General features: G+C 43.9%; 1 protein-coding gene across 1 annotated transcript in view; it reads right to left on the bottom strand.

Annotated features, from left to right (window-relative positions):
* LOC138297166 (zinc finger protein 850-like) overlaps positions 1–23,879 on the bottom strand; it is a 150,579-nt gene that overhangs the window by 102,267 nt on the left and 24,433 nt on the right. Inside the window, exon 2 of the mRNA XM_069236658.1 lies at positions 4,017–5,887. Within this exon, the coding sequence (XP_069092759.1) occupies positions 4,017–5,600 (1,584 nt within the window). The 5' untranslated portion in view covers positions 5,601–5,887. The remainder of the gene's footprint in view (positions 1–4,016; positions 5,888–23,879) is intronic.

Raw genomic sequence — 23,879 nt, 5'->3', positions numbered from 1 at the left:
AACATCGTCAAAGAGCTCTCCAACCCCAGCGCCAGCTCCAACGACATCACACCCTCACAAGAACCCTGCAACTCCCTCGCTACGTTCTTCCACCGAAAGATCGCAGAACTACACGACAGCTTCGGAACCCAGACCCCACCCCCCACCACCGAACCAGCAGCCCCCACCACTACACTCAACTCCTGGACCCCTATCAGCTCAGAAGAGACCAGAGGCAACATGAACAACATCCACTCCGGCTCCCCCTTGGACCCTTGCCCCCATCACATCTTCAACAAAGCCGACTCCGTCATCGCCCCCCTTCTCCGGAACATCATCAACAGCTCGTTCGCATCAGCCACCTTCCCCGAGAGCTGGAAACACACGGAAGTCAACGCCCTCCAGAAAAAACCCACGCCTGACCCCAATGACCTGAAGAACTTCCACCCCATCTCTCTTCTCCCCTTCCCGGCCAAGGTCATCGAGAAGACCGTCAATAAGCAGCTGACTGCTTTTCCTGAGGCTAACAACTCGCTCGACCCTTCCCAATCTGGATTTCTGGCCAACCACAGCACAGAAACCGCCCTCTTCGCAGTCACCGACGACATCAGAACTGTGATGGACAACGGAGAAACAACCGCCATCATCCTCCTGGAACTCTCGGCTGCCTTCGACACCGTGTGCCATCGCACCCTAATAACCCGCCTCTGCACCACTGGAATCCTAGGACAGGCCCTAGACTGGATCTTCTTGTTCCTCTCCGACAGAACCCAGAAAGTCCACCTCCATCCCTTCCGCTCAGAATCCACCGAGATCATCTGCGGCGTACCCCAAGGATCCTCGCTCAGTCCAACCCTCTTCAATATCTAAATGAGCCCCCTCGCCACCATCGCACGCAAACACAACATCATCTCCTACGCCGACGACACCCAGCTGATACTCTCCCTCACCAAAGACCCAACCACCGCCAAAACCAACCTACAGGAAGGAATGAAAGACGTCGCGGAATGGATGAAGCTCAGCCGCCTAAAACTGAACTCAGACAAGACGGAGGTCCTCATCCTCCGACAATCCCCTTCCGCCTGGGACAACTCCTGGTGGCCCAAGGCTCTGGGCACCGCACCAACCCCCTCGGATCACGCACGCAACCTCGGATTCATCCTGGACCCCCTCCTCACAATGACCAAGCAAGTCAATGCCGTCTCGTCATCATGCTTCAACACCCTACGCATGCTCCGAAAAATCTTCTGATGGATCCCCGCCGAAACCAGAAAGACAGTTACCCATGCCCTCGTCACAAGCCAACTGGACTACGGAAACACCCTATACGCAGGTACCACCGCAAAGCTTCAGAAACGTCTACAACGCATACAGAACGCCTCTGCACGCCTCATCCTCGACATCCCTCGCCACAGCCACATATCTGCCCACCTGAACTGGCCCCCCGTCAACAAGAGGATCACCTTCAGGCTCCTCACCCACGCACACAAAGCACCCCACAACACGGGCCCCGAATACCTCAACAGCCGCCTCTCGTTTTACACGCCCACCCGTCAGCTCCGCTCAGCCAGCCTCGCCCTCGCCACTGTCCCACGCATCCGCAGAACCACCGCCGGAGGAAGATCATTCACCTACCTGGCAGCCAAAGCATGGAACTCCCTCCCCGCACACCTAAGAACTACCCAGGACCATCTCGAATTCAGGAAACTCCTCAAGACATGGCTTTTCGAGCAGCAGTAAACCCCCCCCCCCTCTCCAGCGCCTTGAGACCCTCTCGGGTGAGTTGCGCGCTCAATAAATGTATTGATTGACTGATTGATGTACTGAATTGCTCTATTTTCTGTTTCTGACTGTTCCCTCCCTATGAGAATGAGTTGTGTTATATAGTAGATGTTACTGCTTTGTCATAAAGGTTCAGAGCATACGTTTTCCAGGCTGGGATCCTGTGTTGCAGTTGAAATATTTATTTATGTGTTTTTATATAATGCGGACAATACCCAGATGTGTCAGAGCACTTTACAGTAGAAGAAAAGAACATCACATGAGAAATTCAGATTGATAGGGTAGGAGGTGACAATACATACAGCTACCATGGTTACTTCTGGTGAGAGTTGTGTTTACAAATTACATATTCATTACAGATTACATATTTGGAAAAGTTAAAGTGATTAAGGTTACTCAAGTACCCATTACATATTTACAGAGTTAAACTGGAAAAGTCATCTTAAGTCCTGAGTGTCATGCAACAGTCAGGGTCACAACTTGACATGTGAGGGCATATGCCTGGTGAGGATCTTGGCAAGGGGGAAAAATGTTTTTTGAAAGAGAAGAGTTCTGAGGTCTGTTCGCCTCATCTCCGTGTCCTTAATAGAATTGAAAATTCTTGATGCGAACAGTTGAAAATTTCATTCAGTGCTGTCCAGTTAAGAGTTAAACACCGTGGAATGGGGAAATTACTGCATGGGACCAACTTTTCTGTAATTGCACACAGAATTTACAGTTCCATGGGTATTAAGACATACATCTACCACCTGCTTTTAGTAGATGTTAAATGTATGCAAGGACCCCCAGGTGAGATGGAAGGAGAAGGTGTGGGACCGAGGGGGAGAATAATGTTCTCGATGGCAGAAATATAAATGTTGGAAAAAAACAGGTAAATAGGCTTGGCAGTACATGCAGCCAAAGCCTGATGCGATTTTACCATATGTAATTATTGCAGAATAAAAATGGGTCTCGATCTCCCTTACCGGTGAGGACAAACACAACCCACTTGGAATCTGGTAGAGTGAAATTCCATAATGACTCCACTCAGTATGACCCAGAATTGTGGGCTATGCTGGCCTTCACCAGTCAAACAAGGACAGGTCTACACTCGCTTTGATCCTGGTCAAGAATTTAGCAAGTTCCAACACTATTCTGTTGTCAAATATTCCAGTCATATTCTTATCTATATGTAATAGTATTCAAAAAGTAAATCATTTGGGTAAATTTAGATGACTTTGTGATGTGTCATGCCTTATCCTCATAGGGTATGTCCATTCAGCCATAGAGGATTGATTGCAAATAGGAAGGTGTGCCCATGAGTGGAAATGGCGGCAGTGTTACTATTACAGTGTTTTTGTCCCTTAGGAATAGCAAAAGGTCAACCACATACAGCAAACCAATGTGCATGCCATCATCCCATCGTATGCCCATCTCTACTCCCTCAGCAACCCCTTGGCTCTTGTTACTCAGGCAAATGGTTTCTTCACAAATGCAGACAGTCTGGTGGACATGGGCAACCCTCCTGGCCAGAGATCATATTACTTTTGTGGCTACTGATGATGATGCCTCCTCCACGGACACCGCTAGCTGCTTTGCCACCCTGAACTTTACCTTCACAGATTTCCCTTCAAAACTTCTTCGACGCCTGAAAGTAAGCTGAGACTGGGTCCAACCACTCCTTGTATCTGAACATGTTCCATGATGGTCAGCCCTACGTTTCAGCTTTGTCCTAATCTTCCGTAACTAGATGCCTGTGGTTGGTTCTTTGCTCTTTTAGCCACAATTTGTCAGTTTAAAAATTCATGACTCCGGTTCTACTGATTGGATTTTTGTCATAGTGGTGTCAATTTATTAAATTTTACTCTATTTTTCTACGCTGGTTTGGGATTTTTCGTGTCTTGTGTTTTCACTTTATTTCTGTTTGAGTGCTGCATAAATACTTTACACGTTGCCTCTAAGTGAATCCTGACTGCTGTTGTGCCAAACTACAAGAGGATTAAGCACAGGTTAATTTAGTAACATTCCAAGCTACAAGTGATAGACCCACTTTTTATGAATTTCTTTTGATACAGTTGCTTTCCATAGACATATCTATAAGGTCCATGATGCCTCCCGAAACAAAATGGTTAGTCATTTATTAAGCACGAGAGTACAGTAAATGATGTAGCATTAACTCTCCTTTAGATATGATTGCTTGGTTATCTTCAATACAGTTATGTGGTTTTTCAACAACGCTTTGTGTTTTAGATGTTGCTCTAGCCATTTTATCTTCTTGAAAACCTTGTCACATTCATACATGTGTAGGATCCTTCCCCAGAGTGAATTTTCTGGTGCAGTGTTAGCTCTGAATTTCTTTTAAAAGCTTTCCCACATTGAATACATTTATAGGGTCTTTCATCGGAGTGGGTTGTTTGATGCCTTCTTAAGTCACCTTCAGTTCTAAATGCCTTGTCACATTCAGTACAATTGTATGGTTTTTTACCTGTGTGGTTTTTCTGATGAGTCACTAGGTGGCCTTTTGTCAGGAAATCCCTATCACACACCATACATTTAAATGGTTTTTCACCAGTGTGAATTCTCTGATGTAGCATCAGCAATTGTTTCACCTTAAAAGTCTTGTCACATTCAGTACATTCATATGGTCTTTCCATTGAGTGAGTTACACAATGTCTTATTAGGTATTTGTTTGACCTAAAAGCTTTACCACACTCAGTACATTTATAAGGTTTGTCCTGAGTGTGGATTCTAAGGTGTAGCATTAGACGCTGTTTTACTTTGAAAGACTTGTCACATTCTGTACATTTAAATGGTCTTTCTTCAAAGTGGCACCTCTGATGCACCTTTACTTCAGCATTTCTCCTAAAAGCCCTGCCACATTCAGTACAAGTATATGGTTTTTCCGCGCTGTGGATTTTCTTATGTAGTTTTAGGCAGGTCATTGTCCTAAAAGCCTTGTCACATTCTGTACATTTAAATGGTCTCTCTGCAGAGTGGGTACTTTGATGAAGCATTAGATTAATTTCTGTTTTATACAACCGGTCACACTTTGTACAAACATGGGGTTTTTCATCTGTGTGGGCTCTCTGATGCACCATTAGATAAGCCTTTGTGCTAAATGCCTTAGCACATTCAGTACATGTATATGGTTTCACCCCAGAGTGGATCTGCTGATGTACCATAAGCACACATTTTAATTTGAATGCTTTTTGACATTCAGTACATTGGTATGGTCTTTCATCACTGTGGGTTATCTGATGCAGTTTTAAATTCCGTTTTGTCCTAAAGGCCTTGTCACATTCAGTACATTTAAATGGTCTCTCCACAGAGTGGGTAGTCTGATGCAACATTAGATTCATTTCTGTTTTAAAGAACTGGTCACACTTGGTAAAAACATGTGGCTTTATAGCTGTGTGGATTCTCTGATGCACCATTAGATAAGCCTTTGTGCTAAATGCCTTGCCACATTCAGTACATGTATATGGTTTCACCCCAGAATGGATTTGCTGATGTACCGTAAGCTCCCATTTTGATTTGAATGCTTTTTGACATTCAGTACATTGGTATGGTCTTTCATCTGTGTGGGTTCTCTGATGCACAGTTAGTTTCTCCTTCGTCCTATATGATTTGGCACATTCAGTACATGTATATGGTTTCACCCCAGAGTGGATTTGCTGATGTACTGTAAGCGCACATTTTGATTTGAATGCTTTTTGACATTCGGTACATTGGTATGGTCTTTCATCCGTGTGGGTTCTCTGATGCTTATTCAAACTTTGTGCTGTCTTAAAGGCCTTGTCACATTCAGTACATTTATGTGGTTGTTCATCAGTCAGACGTACTACTAGATGTTTCTCCATTTTCTAAGAGTCCTCACGTGTTGCATATAAAACAGAGGAAAAACTTTGCTCATATAATTCCTTAAAATCTGTACATTATGTGCACTTTTACCAGTTCCAACAGAAATATAAGAATGAAAAAAAGCCAGACACGTTTATAATGTGTACGTACAAAGGAATTTTCTTTGGAATATTTTTGGCACAGGAAGAAGTTCCTCTAGACAACACAGGTACAGACAACTTTTTATGGCAAGTCCATCTAGCTTTCAAAAATAAAGCAAACTTCTCTTTTGATGTCTGTTGTGTACCTGTTAGAATGAGAAAAAAAGTGAACTTCATATGAATAAAATAGACATAGCTTAGTTGTAATAATATACGTGAAAACACTAACAGGTACTGACTACATGTACAAGTCCAGCTTAGTAAAACCTTAAAAACATTACCCAAAGATATGAAGGCCACAGTGGCAATTAAACAATCATTATGCTTCAATACGGATAAACAGGAACTATGCTACATGTGATTAATTGGCCCTGCCTACAACTAACTTCCAGAATGCTTTTCCTCCTTAGGTGAAGCACAAGGAAATCTTTGTAAAAAAAAAAAATCTACTTGCCCCTCTGGTGCCATGTAGTTCGGTGACAAATTATGGCAGCAATCTCATTATGTAAGAACTCTGATAACAGCCTCTCTGATTATGCCAAGGATACTATTATAGTAGGGCTTGAACAACTGCAATTTCAATCCCTATCATAGCAATTTCCTTATTTTGCCACTTTTTCGCAGATCTACATAATTGGGCTGGTGGAAGCAGTAAATAAATGTTTCAGGGCCGGAATGCCTTTGAGTCTGCAAACCTACTAACTTGCATGTCTAAGAATTTCTCTAATCTTTTTCCATATTGAGAAAGGTTGGAGATGTATTCCTGACAATGGCAGAAGTGGACGTTCTTACAGGGTTGGGAAAAAAGTGGTTGATGGGAAAGCAAACTTGTAAAGCCCGACCACTCACCTGTAGCAGCGCTCAAGTAGTTCAACATCTTGCGTAAGCAGGCTATTCTAAGAACAGTAATTATATAAGCTTATGCATTTTATGTTACAGTTAGAGTCTCACATTTTATGTCCACTGTTTAAATATTTAAGTTTCTGCTGCTGTACTTAATATGCAATCTGTAAATCTACCCCCAACGTTCTTGGAAACGTCGATGTAATCCAGCTATTACATGGAATCAGTGGTTTGATGCGTTTGAAATGTATCTTGGGGTGATTGAAGCATTGTTCTTTAGGGCAGAAAGAATCAAATGTTTTATTTTACATTCAGGAAGAGATGTTTTCAAACACCTTCCGGAACTGCCACATAATGAGGAGGAATACCAGGAGGTAGTTAAAAAAATTGAAAGGAATGTTTGAGATACAACCCGGTTTGGCTGTTTTACGCCATTAATGTTTTAAAAGGAAACAAAACCCATCCAAAAACGTAGATGCATATGTTAGTGTTTTGAGAGATTTGTGGTCCAAATGTCCGTTTGCAGAATTGTATTGGTAATCCTTTGTTAGACGAGGTGACAAAGATAGCAAAGAGTATAGAATTAGCACAAATATCTATAAAATAACTTAATGCTCAAACTGCAGTAAAAGAAAATGTAAGTGTAGTTCACACAAATCAAGATCACACTAACCTGTGAGAAAAGAGATAATGAAGAACAATACGTTTTTTTAAAAACGTAATAACATATACTTTAGATGTGGAAATAGCCCACACGGTGGAGGTGAAAAAGGATGCCCTGCTAAATTGGTGACAAGCTGTGAATGTCCTAAAAGTGGGCATTTTGCTAGTGTATGTCAGAAGAATATGACAGCTAAAACCAGAGTGAGATGTGTAGTTGATGAGTTACAAGCAGACGAGAAAGATCAGATTATGAATGTTTTAGGACACAATACTGGTTGGTCAGGATAACAAAGTAGCGACAGGAGATCCTGATCAGTGTGTAGATCCTTATACTAACATGTTGGTTGGGGACAAGAGTCTTTATCTATTAGTTGACTCAGGTGCAATAATTATGATTACTTCTGAACTGTTCCATGAAACATGGGGTGGTATACAGTTATTTTCTCCTGATAAGTCACCTATGTCTTATGAGGGCAGGAAGATTGTATTAGAAGGATTCATTGAGGATGTTTTGGAATTCAAAGTTCGCAAAATACAAGGAAAAAAGTGTATGTTGCTAAAAAAAGCTCAAATTCTAAGTTAGTACCATCAGGTGCTATATTGGATTGATACTCAGACCTGTGTACAAATGAACAAGTTTTGGTGGTAAAAGAGATCCAACTATCAGATTCTACAGAACAAGAATACTGGTCTGTTTTTTCATCCCATTTGGGCAAGATATCTGGATTTCAACAAAAGATAAAGGCAAAAAATGTGCTATACCAATCAAACACAAACTTAGATCAGTGCCTTTCAGTCTAAAGGAAGATCTAAAAAAAGGAACTGGCCAGGTTGCAAAGCATAGGGGTGACTGGACCTATGGAATCCAGTTTGTGGTTATCTCCTTTAGTAGTGGCTAGGAAACATAATGGTGACATACCAGTTTGTGTAGACTTAAAAAGTTTGAACAAGGGAATTTGGGTAGACTACCATCCATTCCCTAAAATTAACTACCTGTTAGATGAATTGGGTGGTGCTGAATGTTTTTCAAAAATCTATCTAGCCTCTGAATATCACCAAGTGGCGTTAGAGGAATCTTCTAGACATTGTAGAGCATTCAATTCACTGGCAGGCACATACCTATTTGGTTGCATTCCTTTTGGTCTGGCGTCTGCCGCATCAGTCTTCCAATGTGTTATTCATCAACTCTGAGGAAAAATTAAAGGGGCTGTAGGCTTTCAGGAAGACGTCCTGATTCATGGCAAGCGGTGGATGATCATGACAACTTTTTGCGAAATGTGCTCAAGATACTTTCAGAGAAAGGTGTGGTGTTTAAGAAAGAAAAATGTGAATTCTGGAAACAAAGCTAGAGTTTCTAGGTCACTCCATCACGGGAAATTGTTATCTTTTTAGGGGCCAGGACTGGTCAAAGGGGTAATGGGAGTGCCTGAAACCAAAAAGCAAAGATGAATTACGCTCTTTTATTGGTTTATATGAATTCTATCCGAAATGTAATCCTTGTTATACTTCCAAGATGAAAAATGTTTAGAACGTGTTTAAAAAAAGAAATGCTCCATTTGATTGTGATGCCAGCTGTCAATAGACCTTTGATATTGTAAAAACAGAAATGACGAGTGCAAAAGCATTGAATCCTTATGATCAAGAATGTCCATGTACTATTTCTGTTGATGCCAGCAAGTATGGTCTGGGTATTATGTTGACTCAGAAAACTATGAGTGGGATAGTCACTATTAGCTATGCATCTAGGGTGCTTCATGAGCCCGAGATAAACTATTCTGTTATAGAAGAATTATTAGCATGCTCTTGGACACTGAAAAGTTTAGGTCTTATGTGTGGGGCAGGAAGTTTGAATTACAAACAGACCACAAACCGCTGGTTTATATACTTAGTAGTAAACAAATCAATTACACCACACCAAGAATAGCTTGACTAACTACAAAGTTATTACAATATGATTTTGTGACTACACACATACCGGGCAGACACAATGCTAGAGCGGATTTGTTATCCAGGCTGCCTATGTGTGATCTAGAAGCAGATCCTGAAGCGGACAATGAGAATTGTTTCGTAGCATTGGCTGATGTTTCTGAAGATGAGGTGTGTTCAGAAACAGTGGAAAAGTGCTGGGGAGAATTATGCAGTTTTAAAACAACTCCAAGAATATATTATGAATGGATGGTCCAAAGAGGTGTGTGTTTGCGAAAATTCAACGATACTGCAAGATCTCAGATGAATTATCCATTGAGGATGGAGTAGTGGCAAGGGGTGATACATGTTTTCCTCCTGAGATCCTTCATCCTAAATTGATTAAATTGTCCCATGATGGGCAATGGGATCAACCATGACCAGCTGTAGAGCCTAAGCCTGTTATTGGTGGAGGGAGGGAGGGGGAGAGAGAGGGAGGGGAAGAGAGAGGAAGAGAGGGGAAGAGAGGGGAAGAGAGAGGAAGAGAGAGGAAGAGAGAGGAAGAGAGAGGAAGAGAGAGGAAGAGAGAGGAAGAGAGAGAGAGCGAGAGTGTGTGTGTGTGTGTGTGTGTGTGTGTGTGTGTGTGTGTGTGTATGTGTGTGTATGTGTGTGTGTGTGTGTGTGTGTGTGTGTGTGTGTGTGTGTGTGTGTGTGTGTGTGTGTGTGTGTGTGTGTGTGTGTGTGTGTGTGTGTGTGTGTGTGTGTGTGTGTGTGTTAAAGCTGAGAAAAGCTTTAAGGTGTTCTCCTCTACAGCCCATTCAATTTATACAATTTTCTGACATACCTTGGGGTAAAGTAGGAGTTGACACTGTGGGACCATTCATTTTTTTTACCCTATAGTTTGAGATATGCATTTGTCCTGACGAAGTATCACAGTAAATGGCCAGAAGTATAGTTTTTCAACTCACAAATTTTCTAATGCAGCATTTTTTTTTTCTTTTGCGATATTTTCGAGGGAAGGATTCCCAGAATATATTATCTCTAACAATGATATTCAATTTGTGAGTGCTGAAATGGAGAAGTTCTTGAAAGAGTCAGGCGTCAAGCATCTCAAGAGTTCGCTCTATCATCCCCAAACCAATGGACTTGTTGAGCAGAAGAACAAGGTTATTGTGGACTTTATCAAATGGGCAAGACACAATAACTACAATGTAGAAGAAACCATGAAGTCTATGCTCTGGTTTTATCACACTACTCCACATTCTGTAACTCATGTGACCCCACTCAAATTATTATGGGGACGTCAACCTACTTCATAAATGCATCCTTCGTGGTTGGCTGGGTCCATCAGGCACAAAGTGGTTGACACTGGTGATCAGGAAACCATACGTCAAAGAGCGGTCGACACTTAAAGTAAACAAAAGAAAATACACAATATCTGGAACTGCGCTGAGAGTCTAGGTTTTCAGGTGGGCGATATGGTGCAAGTGAAAAAGCCTGATTTTGAGAGAAAAGGAGATCCAAAGTCTTGTGAACCTATTAAAATTGAAAATGTTTGTGGTAATGCTGTGTATGTGGAAGGGGGCATTGGTAGAATGTCAGTAAAATTGTGTCAGGCCCAATGTCCTCCTATGATGGGTTGATTATACAAAGGTTTGATGATACTGTGGAACAATCTCAAGAGAGTGTGGCTGGTCCATCTGAGAAGTCTCTAAGAAGATAGTAAAGAGAAAGATGTGTACCCTGGAAATTAGGATAAACATTAGTTGTGTCAAACTTTGATTCGCGAAATACGGACATTTTATCCATGTGTTATTTTTACTATCATCAGACAATATGTATATTTTATTACTATTTATACGCCCAGGCTGTGTACTGGCACCCACCCTATTTTCACTATTCATCAATGGCATTGTTTCTTTTTTGGCCCAGGTAGCGTCAGATGCCCCATTTTTGGGGAAAATTAAAGTTCTGGTCCTTTTATTTGTGGATGACATCCTGTTGATCCGCAAGACCCTGAGTGGTTTACAGAAATTGCTAATATGCTTTGAAGAGTTGTCTTACTTGTGGGCTGGAGATCAACACTTCAAAAACCAATGTCATTCAATCCTCACAAATCATTCAAAGGGAACATTGTACTGAAAGGAATTCCACTTGAGACGGTGAAAACTTTCACCTATTTAGGTATAACAATTTCTGAGAACATATCCTGGAAGCCACACATTGCCAAGGTGGCGTTTAAAACAAAAGCAGCTCATGGGTGCCCTGATTAGGGAGGACAGCTTCCTCTCTTCAGCTCACAGGTCCCAACAGAACACGCAGTCATGAGACTACAGTAAAAACTGTCAGTTTTTTTTATGTTTGGGGAGTTTACATCCAGGAAGCATTTTGTTTAGGTTTCTTTCGCTAACGCCTGATAATTTTTACAAATATTGGACAAGCGGGCTAAGGCTGCAGTCTCCCCTAGAGGCGTGGGTTTAGATCCACTTCTGACATCAACAATTACTTTTGTAACGGCCAGAGCTGCCGCCTTTGAGGCTGGGGAACTGGGTTTGAGTCTCGGCTGCGACTCAGCATCTGATGATCCTGCACAAATCACTTAATCTCCCCAGGTCTAGAAAAAAAAAAAAAAGGGCTGTGGTAAGCTCCAATAAGTAAATTAAATAATTGAAGGAGCAACCTTATCAAAATGTAACAAGGCCCATGGAAATTTTACAGGGTGAAAAGCCCTAAAGGTGAACCTGGATATTGTTTTACAAAGAAGGCAGCATGATTATTATTGTATGTAAACATTGCACTAAAGGAGGATAAAACACAGATAACTGTCAACGTGTAAACAAAACATTATGGAGGAAGGGCGTAACGGGCAGAGCTGGTGCCTTTGGGGCTGGGGAACAAAGGGCCATATGTACGAACACATTTTCCCATTGACACAGAATGGGAAAAACCCTTTACTACATCTGGCCCAAGGTTTGAGTCTAGGCGTCGGCTCAACATCCTGTGATCCTGGGCAAATCCTTTCATCTCCCCAGGCTTAGCAAAAAGGAATGTGTCCTTGTGTAATGTAACAGGGTCTCATGTAAAGCATGCCAATACTTTCGGGTTGAGTTCATTCTAAATAAGACTGCAATAAATAAATAAATACAACAATTTAAGTAGCAACCAAAGCGAAATTTAACAAGGCTCAGGGAAAGTTAACGGCGCAATGTGCACTAAAGGTAACCCTGGACACGGATTTACAAAGCAGGAAGCATGATTACCATTTTATGTTAAGAGTATTAACACTGTTTTATTTATAACATTGGTAATGTGGCACCCTCAACTATTACAATATTCTAACGAACTGAGCTGGGGGCTGCTGACAACTTTACAAAAGCTGTGTCACAGTACGCTGCAGAGGCATTGGGCAAAGGCGGAGTGCAGGCATGCTGGCCTGAGGAAGGACTGCACTTCTTTATCATAGATGCAAGAGAGCCAATGTTGACGGCATACATAATGTAGGGAACGAGCTGAGAGGTTGAGCCAGGCGAACGATTCCAGGCGCAGGTGCACATCCAGACAATGCATCGGGAACATGAGATGGGAAATGAAGCAAAAGGACAAATATACTTTACATGCAACAAGAATTTGTAACTGGACCTTGGGAAATCTTTTAGTAAAGCTCCAGGATGAGGGCTTCTCTGGGGTAATCTGAAACAGACATCATGACAATTTGTTCAAGCTGCACAATCAACATGTGGATATCTTCGTGAAGGGTCATCATCAAACAATTAGTGCCCCAGTTTATCTAGCACAGTGATCGTGGGGGCCCAAATTTCTGATGTGCTAAGCACCCGGGCATATTTGAGCAGTGAGGAGACATAGGGCAGCACCCGGCCACCAGCAATATTGTGGCAGTAGTTTCACTGGTATTTGAGGGATGGGCTATTAGTTGGGATATTGACGATAGCAGCCTCATATACGGAGCAGGGATAAATATTGCTGCGGAGTTGGGAGCCAGTATGCTGTGTAAGAGTGAGAGGAATAATCTGTCTGAAACACTAACTCACTGTACAGTTCAGGCACAGTTGTGCAGTGAAGAGGCAGCTGCTCGGGGGTGTATGAGCATTCTAACAGAAGTTCTAGTGTGGAACAGGTGGCGTTATGTTTACAATATCAGGTTAACTACAGTCCTGCTATCACTAGGAGATTTCCACTTGTAACGCTGTGTTAGACTGGGCATCTCCAATTATATCTAGGGGCATTAAACATGACAACTGTAAACTAGAGTTCTCAGACGCACCAGTTAGCATTGCAAGGAATTTGCACGTATGCAGGGTATACTTTCAGCCTTACCATTCTCCGCAGCAGAATGTTTGCATGTATGTGCACATGCACATGCCCACCGGCCATCCCGTAGAAATTAATGGGAACAGAAATTTTTACTTACTGGTGTGAGCTGTCCTGGGCGTTAGTTAAGCAGGTGTTTTTTGGTTTAGTATCAGTGTGCTGCATCACTCCTCGAAAACAGAGGTCTGACTGTCCCCCATGTTTCTCTTTTATTTATGACATCTGGCAGTGGAAATGACACACTGAAAGCACGCACAACTGTGAGGACGGAGCAGAGCACATTCGGTACATGCGTGGAAGATAAACGAGGGAGCCCAACATACTTCACCCTCCTTCAGCCACAGCTAGTATTGCTAATCCAGTGCTCAACTCTACTTAATGTCTTTCTTGATAACAGGTAACTGCCAACAACTCAACAGGGATCCATCAGTCACTGTAAAGGGATACTCAGAGTAGGGTAACTTAGGCACCATGAAAGGGCTGCATGCACACTGCGAGGTATAGTTTAGAACTGTAGGACGTCCCCAGTCTATAATGATCTTAGGGTAGCTAAGAAAGGTTGGTAGGGTATAAATACATATTTTTGGGCACAGCCATCTCCATCCAGGTTGTAACTTTAAATCTCAAGCTAGTGCTTCGCCTGGCACTCTTTAAGTACAATGGTGTACATAGAAATAATGTGTACTACACATTGGGGTCCTTCTTTATCTTATGTAACAGTTCCTACACAGATTTAGAAATATAGGATCCATTGTCTCTATATAATAGCGCATGATTGCACCCTACTGGGATGCGAGCAGTGGAATCGAAGTAGAAGCAGGTCATGGGGGGGGGCGGGAGGTGCCATCATCCACCATTAGCCAGCTCTGGGCAGCATCCTATAAATGCAAGCCAATACTTAAAATAAAAATGGCATTGAAGTCACTACCATTTATAAAGGGAGTAGCGATATTACCTGCAATATGCAACACTCTCTAAAGGAATAACCATACTAACGGGAGTGACCTGGCCATGGGAAGCTTACCTCAACCGCAGGGATGAACACTCCCAGCTCTCACGCAATAGGGTGATCCGAGCAGAAAGGGAGGAACAAGGAGAAGTGGTAGGCAGTATCACAGATATCACCCATGTCTCCTTTGATGCAATATTAACAAAGGCTTGGAGTGCCAAGCGCTTCACTCAGCTCCAGAAGCATAACCAGGGGTGGTCCAACCCTCTAATATTGGTACACCTGGGCAGGGGAGAAAGGTCCCCAATAAGACTCATAGGGGTGAGGCAAAACAAATAGGTTGGTAGAAGTACCTGAGAGGATGGCGGAACACAACTAGTTCGGATAAGCAGCCAGCTGGCTTCAGCTAGTGAGAGGCAACAGGAAAACTGAGTATCAGGGTCACCACACTCCCAATGAGGACAACTGTTGTTGGTTATCTGCCCTTTTAGTCAGGGATAGGGCACCGGGGACCAAAGCAAGGATCCCTGGCGCCGCATTCCGCAGGTTGTATAGCAGACAGCTGAGGTTACAATGGGTCTTGGGACCTTTGTTTGGCAGCTTAGCTAGGCACGTAAGACCTTGCTGCTGAACAAATACCAGTCACCAAACAGAATACAACAGTCTTTGTGGAGGCCAGGACAAGGTACCCCAGCCTCAAGGATGCTGGAGGCACTAAGTTAATCTGAGCTAAATACATGAGTACAGGCTCACAAGAGAAAGCAAAGGTCGGGAGACCACCGCCAGGGTGGCGAAGACAGCACCTGTGAACAGTTGCCGTAAAGCATTAAAACGGCCGTCAGAAAGGAATGCATTGCCATAAGAGTGATCCTTGGAAAGCTTGACGGCCGGGACACTGAGCTGCACTGTTGAGAGCTGGACAGGTAGCTGAAGGTGGTACGGTAGGGTAAGTAGGACGACGGGGGAGTACACAGAGCACAACACTCGCAACACAGACCCTCCGGTTGTCAGGGCACAAACTGGACATACAACGTAGCGAGATGAGCCTAACAGCAGTAAGAGGCTACCCCCCCTAACTATCAGAGAAAGAACCAACAAAACTTTATGACCCCAATAAGCCATGGAGGATGGCCTCAACAACAAAAGGTGTCAGAAATATGACAAACAAATGACAAGGACTGGATTGATATATGACAAAGATGATTTAGGACATGTCTGCCTTCTCATATTGTCATGTGTACTTTTGCTGATAACAACAATAAAGTAATTAAATCACTTTTCCAAGCATTTAACCACAGCAAGTTTTGGTTATTTTTGTTATGAGCATTAGTGAAAGGTGATTGTGATGATTTATGACAAGTACTGATTCTCTCTTCCAATTCCTGTTAATATACAAGTTACAAATACCCTTCGGACTCGGAAATTCACACTACCTCAGCGACAGTGTTGCACACTGGGTTGTTCCTGACGCGACGTCAATGTTGCAGGTCATGCGGTGCTTGGTAAGATATCATGCCGTAATTCAGCTGATACTTGCCTGGCTGCAATTGTTTTTTGCAGGCACATCGATTGGTCTGATCTTCTGTATGGGTATCACCTCACCGAAACGCGTCAGGATTTCAAGCTTGCTGCCATTTCTAGTGAGAATAAATGCTCTGATGTTTCTGAAACTGAGGTCTTGGCAATTTTGTTTGGACTTTAAATATGGGTTTCTCCGCCCTTGAAAGCCGAAGCTGCCCTGCAGGGTTGGGGGCCCCTGTCTGGAGGTCGTTGTTGGAAATATATGTATATCATTTTAAAACTTTATTGCTTTTATAATAACAACACAAAAACTGCACTGTTTATATGATACACATTAGCATCTCAGCATTCCAGACCAAATTGACAGTCATAGTGTCCAAAACATGTCCTCAGCAAGAACTGTGGTAACTCCCGAGGTGATACCCATATAGAAGACAGAAGATCAGACCAATCGATGTGCCTGCAAAAAACAATTGCCTTGATCACAGATGAGTGGTTCAAAGTGCACACAACACAGGTGTTTATCAATATATTTATATATATATATATATATATAATTTATATGTAGCCTAATATTTACACTTGGACGCTTTGGAGCAGGATTAAATATTAAGCTACATTCAGCCGAAACGTGTCAGGATTTCAAGCTTGCTGCCATTTCTACTGAGAATAAATGCTCGGATGTTTCTGAAACTGAGGCTTTGGCAATTTTGTTTGGACTTTAAATATGGGTTTCTCCGCCCTGGAAAGCCGAAGCTGCCCTGCACGGTTGGGGGCCCCTGTCTGGAGGTCATTGTTGGAATCATAATGGGGGGCATGACCCGCTTGTCTCCGTTCAACACAAGGTATTTTACCTGAATAATTTTAACACGGAGGTGAGAAAGGGATGAGCGAGAGGTTTTTACCTCTCTTTCTGCAGTTTACAGACTTCCTTACATTGTAAATATATTTTTGGCAGCAGCAACAACGAGTGATATTTTTTAAAGTGATTCACATGAACAAATGAATACTATTAAGCTTGTGGCCACTTTATTTATTCTTAACCAACTGTATGCACTGTCACAACTGTGAAATATGACTGTGGCACTTGGACGCTATGGAGCAGGATTAAATATTAAGCTACAGTGCAATGCATCATTATTGAAACATTATCAGCGCATTATGGGAGATGTATGTTACTACTACAGGGTCACTTGGCATTTGATTGATAAACACCTGTGTTGTGTGCACTTTGAACCACTCACCTGTGATCAAAGCATTCAGCCGAAACGAGTCAGGATTTCAAGCTTGATGCCATTTCTACTGAGAATAAATGCTCGGATGGTTCTGAAACTGAGGCTTTGGCAATTTTGTTTGGATATATATATATATATATATATATATATATATATATATATATATATATATATATATATACATATACACACACATATACATATACATACACAAGTTACAAAATAAACTATGGTGGAGATAAGCATATCTTTTACTTCTTCATTATTTGAAATGAACAATGTACTAACTTATATTATTGACTCTTTATAAAATTCATACGTCTCTATTTTTATCTATCAAAAGACGCTAGGAGTTTTAAAACTTTGCCATTAAATATAAAAGTTTAACAGTTCTTGCTACCCTATTGCTGTGTTTATGGGGAAAACAAGTCTTTTGAACATAACTACGCTACGTCCCTTAGTGCGTTAGACTCTAATCCGTTCTCAATATTACAAGTAGTCATGGAAGACTCAGAGCTTAGTAACCAGCATTGCTCCACAGGAGCTGCATTATCTAATACTCCACTCCCAACTACCAAACATACTTTGAAAGCTTCAACTTCCTCAAATAAGAGGGTAAAAAAGAATTCCCCTTCGCCAGCTAAATCACCTCCACCAATATTAATGCAACTTCTTTTAGAAGAAATATGAGCGCTTAAACCATATGTGGAAGAGACCAATAGCTGCATTCAAAACCTTGATAGATGGTCCACTATTGACAGTAAAGCTGCACATATGGAACAAAAAGTGAAACCAATTGAGGTTATTGCACATCAACTTCCTACTCTACAAACAGAAATATCTAATCTTAAGAAACAGGTAGAAAATCTTGAAAACCGCAATAGACGTAATAATCTATGTATTTATGGACTAGCAGAAGGTTTAAAAGGCTCCAACCATATCTCCTTCTTTCAATCTTTTCTTCAAAACATTTGGAATCTTCCTGTATCACCAGTTTTAAAAATATTTAACCAGCACACAGATTAGGTCACATTTCGAAAACTGCTTCTTCATCTAAAAAAACAAGAGGTGTCATCCTCTACGTTTTGGAATATACTGACCTACTGAAAGTTCAACAAGCAGCTAAAATAAAAGGTCGAGAGTCCTGGCAAGGATCTACGTTGTTCTTCCCTCAAGATTATACCAAAGCAACTGCAGATAAGAGAATTTCTCCATGTGTGTCCAGTTCTTCGGAATCATAATGCCAGATTTGGGTTTTTTCATAGTTGTCTTTTAAAGTAACTGTAGGAAGTTGGCTCTGTATGTGCTATTTCAAAGTAAGGAATAGCATGCACAGAGTCCAAGGGTTCCCCTTAGAGGTAAAATAGTGGTAAAAAGAGATAATACTAATGCTCTATTTTGTGGTAGTGTGGTCGAGCAGTAGGCTTATCCAAGGAGTAGTGTTAAGCATTTGTTGTACATACACATAGACAATAAATGAGGTACACACACTCAGAGACAAATCCAGCCAATAGGTTTTTATATAGAAAAATATCTTTTCTTAGTTTATTTTAAGAACCACAGGTTCAAATTCTACATGTAATAGCTCATTCGAAAGGTATTGCAGGTAAGTACTTTAGGAACTTCAAATCATCAAAATTGCATGTATACTTTTCAAGTTATTCACAAATAGCTGTTTTAAAAGTGGACACTTAGTGCAATTTTCACAGTTCCTAGGGGAGGTAAGTATTTGTTAGTTTTACCAGGTAAGTAAGACACTTACAGGGTTCAGTTCTTGGTCCAAGGTAGCCCACCGTTGGGGGTTCAGAGCAACCCCAAAGTCACCACACCAGCAGCTCAGGGCCGGTCAGGTGCAGAGTTCAAAGTGGTGCCCAAAACACATAGGCTAGAATGGAGAGAAGGGGGTGCCCCGGTTCCGGTCTGCTTGCAGGTAAGTACCCGCGTCTTCGGAGGGCAGACCAGGGGGGTTTTGTAGGGCACCGGGGGGGACACAAGCCCACACAGAAATTTCACCCTCAGCAGCGCGGGGGCGGCCGGGTGCAGTGTAGAAACAAGCGTCGGGTTTGTAATGGAAGTCAATGGGAGATCTAGGGATCTCTTCAGCGCTGCAGGCAGGCAAGGGGGGGGTTCCTCGGGGAAACCTCCACTTGGTCAAGGGAGAGGGACTCCTGGGGGTCACTCCTCCAGTGAAAGTCCGGTCCTTCAGGTCCTGGGGGCTGCGGGTGCAGGGTCTCTCCCAGGCGTCGGGACTTAGGATTCAAAGAGTCGCGGTCAGGGGAAGCCTCGGGATTCCCTCTGCAGGCGGCGCTGTGGGAGCTCAGGGGGGACAGGTTTTTGTACTCACAGTCTTAGAGTAGTCCTGGGGTCCCTCCTGAGGTGTTGGATCGCCACCAGCCGAGTCGGGGTCGCCGGGTGCAGTGTTGCAAGTCTCACGCTTCTTGCGGGGAGCTTGCAGGGTTCTTTAAAGCTGCTGGAAACAAAGTTGCAGCTTTTCTTGGAGCAGGTCCGCTGTCCTCGGGAGTTTCTTGTCTTTTCGAAGCAGGGGCAGTCCTCAGAGGATGTCGAGGTCGCTGGTCCCTTTGGAAGGCGTCGCTGGAGCAGGATCTTTGGAAGGCAGGAGACAGGCCGGTGAGTTTCTGGAGCCAAGGCAGTAGTTGTCTTCTGGTCTTCCTCTGCAGGGGTTTTCAGCTAGGCAGTCCTTCTTCTTGTTGTTGCAGGAATCTAATTTTCTAGGGTTCAGGGTAGCCCTTAAATACTAAATTTAAGGGCGTGTTTAGGTCTGGGGGGTTAGTAGCCAATGGCTACTAGCCCTGAGGGTGGGTACACCCTCTTTGTGCCTCCTCCCAAGGGGAGGGGGTCACAATCCTAACCCTATTGGGGGAATCCTCCATCTGCAAGATGGAGGATTTCTAAAAGTTAGAGTCACCTCAGCTCAGGACACCTTAGGGGCTGTCCTGACTGGCCAGTGACTCCTCCTTGTTATTCTCATTATTTTCTCCGGCCTTGCCGCCAAAAGTGGGGCCTGGCCGGAGGGGGCGGGCAACTCCACTAGCTGGAGTGTCCTGCTGGGTTGGCACAAAGGAGGTGAGCCTTTGAGGCTCACCGCCAGGTGTGACAATTCCTGCCTGGGAGAGGTGTTAGCATCTCCACCCAGTGCAGGCTTTGTTACTGGCCTCATAGTGACAAAGGCACTCTCCCCATGGGGCCAGCAACATGTCTCGGTTTGTGGCAGGCTGCTAAAACTAGTCAGCCTACACAGATAGTCGGTTAAGTTTCAGGGGGCACCTCTAAGGTGCCCTCTGTGGTGTATTTTACAATAAAATGTACACTGGCATCAGTGTGCATTTATTGTGCTGAGAAGTTTGATACCAAACTTCCCAGTTTTCAGTGTAGCCATTATGGTGCTGTGGAGTTCGTGTTTGACAGACTCCCAGACCATATACTCTTATGGCTACCCTGCACTTACAATGTCTAAGGTTTTATTTAGACACTGTAGGGGTACCATGCTCATGCACTGGTACCCTCACCTATGGTATAGTGCACCCTGCCTTAGGGCTGTAAGGCCTGCTAGAGGGGTGTCTTACCTATACTGCATAGGCAGTGAGAGGCTGGCATGGCACCCTGAGGGGAGTGCCATGTCGACTTACTCGTTTTGTCCTCACTAGCACACACAAGCTGGCAAGCAGTGTGTCTGTGCTGAGTGAGAGGTCTCCAGGGTGGCATAAGACATGCTGCAGCCCTTAGAGACCTTCCTTGGCATCAGGGCCCTTGGTACTAGAAGTACCAGTTACAAGGGACTTATCTGGATGCCAGGGTCTGCCAATTGTGGATACAAAAGTACAGGTTAGGGAAAGAACACTGGTGCTGGGGCCTGGTTAGCAGGCCTCAGCACACTTTCAATTGTAAACATAGCATCAGCAAAGGCAAAAAGTCAGGGGGCAACCATGCCAAGGAGGCATTTCCTTACACAACCCCCCCCCAAACGAAAGAGGATGAGACTAACCTTTCCCAAGAGAGTCTTCATTTTCTAAGTGGAAGAACCTGGAAAGGCCATCTGCATTGGCATGGGCAGTCCCAGGTCTGTGTTCCACTATAAAGTCCATTCCCTGTAGGGAGATGGACCACCTCAACAGTTTAGGATTTTCACCTTTCATTTGCATCAGCCATTTGAGAGGTCTGTGGTCAGTTTGAACTAGGAAGTGAGTCCCAAAGAGGTATGGTCTCAGCTTCTTCAGGGACCAAACCACAGCAAAGGCCTCCCTCTCAATGGCACTCCAACGCTGCTCCCTGGGGAGTAACCTCCTGCTAATGAAAGCAACAGGCTGGTCAAGGCCATCATTATTTGTTTGGGACAAAACTGCCCCTATCCCATGTTCAGAGGCATCAGTCTGCACAATGAACTGCTTAGAATAATCTGGAGCTTTTAGAACTGGTGCTGAGCACATTGCCTGTTTCAGGGTGTCAAAGGCCTGTTGGCATTCCACAGTCCAGTTTACTTTCTTGGGCATTTTCTTGGAGGTGAGTTCAGTGAGGGCTGTCACAATGGATCCATATCCCTTCACAAACCTCCTGTAATACCCAGTCAAGCCAAGGAATGCCCTGACTTGAGTCTGGGTTTTTGGAGCTACCCAGTCCAGAATAGTCTGGATCTTGGGTTGGAGTGGCTGAACTTGGCCTCCACCTACAAGGTGTCCCAAGTAAACCACAGTTCCCTGCCCTATCTGGCATTTGGATGCCTTGATAGAGAGGCCTGCAGATTGCAGAGCCTTCAAAACCTTCTTCAGGTGGACCAGGTGATCCTGCCAGGTGGAGCTAAAGACAGCAATATCATCAAGATAAGCTGTGCTAAAGGACTCCAAGCCAGCAAGGACTTGATTCACCAACCTTTGGAAGGTGGCAGGGGCATTCTTTAAACCAAAGGGCATAACAGTAAACTGATAATGCCCATCAGGTGTGGAGAATGCTGTCTTTTCTTTTGCTCCAGGTGCCATTTTTATTTGCCAGTACCCTGCTGTCAAGTCAAAGGTACTTAGAAATTTGGCAGCACCTAATTTATCAATGAGCTCATCAGCTCTTGGAATTGGATGGGCATCTGTCTTGGTGACAGAATTGAGCCCTCTGTAGTCCACACAAAACCTCATCTCTTTCTTTCCATCTTTGGTGTGAGGTTTGGGGACTAAGACCACTGGGCTAGCCCAGGGGCTGTCAGAGCGCTCAATTACTCCCAATTCCAGCATCTTGTGGACTTCCACCTTGATGCTTTCCTTAACATGGTCAGACTGTCTAAAGATTTTGTTCTTGACAGGCATGCTGTCTCCTGTGTCCACATCATGGGTACACAGGTGTGTCTGACCAGGGGTTAAGGAGAAGAGTTCAGGAAACTGTTGTAGGACTCTCCTACAATCAGCTTGCTGTTGGCCAGAGAGGGTGTCTGAGTAGATCACTCCATCTACTGTACCATCTTTTGGGTCTGATGACAGAAGATCAGGGAGAGGTTCACTCTCTGCCTCCTGATCCTCATCTGTTACCATCAACAGATTGACATCAGCCCTGTCGTGGAAGAGCTTAAGGCGGTTTACATGGATCACCCTCTTGGGGCTCCTGCTTGTGCCCAGGTCCACCAAGTAGGTGACCTGACTCTTCCTCTCTAGTACTGGGTAAGGGCCACTCCATTTGTCCTGGAGTGCCCTGGGAGCCACAGGCTCCAGAACCCAGACTTTCTGCCCTGGTTGGAACTCAACCAGTGCAGCCTTTTGGTCATACCAAAACTTCTGGAGCTGTTGGCTGGCCTCAAGGTTTTTGGTTGCCTTTTCCATGTACTCTGCCATTCTAGAGCGAAGGCCAAGTACATAGTCCACTATGTCCTGTTTAGGCTCATGGAGAGGTCTCTCCCAGCCTTCTTTAACAAGGGCAAGTGGTCCCCTTACAGGATGACCAAACAGAAGTTCAAAGGGTGAGAATCCTACTCCCTTCTGTGGCACCTCTCTGTAAGCGAAAAGCAGACATGGCAAGAGGACATCCCATCTCCTTTTGAGCTTTTCTGGGAGCCCCATGATCATGCCTTTTAATGTCTTGTTGAATCTCTCAACCAAGCCATTAGTTTGTGGATGGTATGGTGTAGTGAATTTATAAGTCACTCCACACTCATTCCACATGTGCTTTAGGTATGCTGACATGAAGTTGGTACCTCTGTCAGACACCACCTCCTTAGGGAAACCCACTCTGGTAAAGATACCAATGAGGGCCTTGGCTACTGCAGGGGCAGTAGTCGACCTAAGGGGAATAGCTTCAGGATACCTGGTAGCATGATCCACTACTACCAGGATATACATATTTCCTGAGGCTGTGGGAGGTTCCAGTGGACCAACTATGTCCACACCCACTCTTTCAAAGGGAACCCCCACCACTGGAAGTGGAATGAGGGGGGCCTTTGGATGCCCACCTGTCTTACCACTGGCTTGACAGGTGGGGCAGGAGAGGCAAAACTCCTTAACCATGTTGGACATATTGGGCCAGTAGAAGTGGTTGACTAACCTCTCCCACGTCTTGGTTTGTCCCAAATGTCCAGCAAGGGGAATGTCATGGGCCAATGTTAGGATGAACTCTCTGAACAGCTGAGGCACTACCACTCTCCTAGTGGCACCAGGTTTGGGGTCTCTGGCCTCAGTGTACAGGAGTCCATCTTCCCAATAG

This window comes from Pleurodeles waltl, chromosome 5 (assembly GCF_031143425.1).
Source record: "Pleurodeles waltl isolate 20211129_DDA chromosome 5, aPleWal1.hap1.20221129, whole genome shotgun sequence".
NCBI lineage: Eukaryota > Metazoa > Chordata > Amphibia > Caudata > Salamandridae > Pleurodeles > Pleurodeles waltl.
Note: the sequence above shows the minus strand (reverse complement) of the source record. Positions and strands in the feature narration are given on the sequence as shown.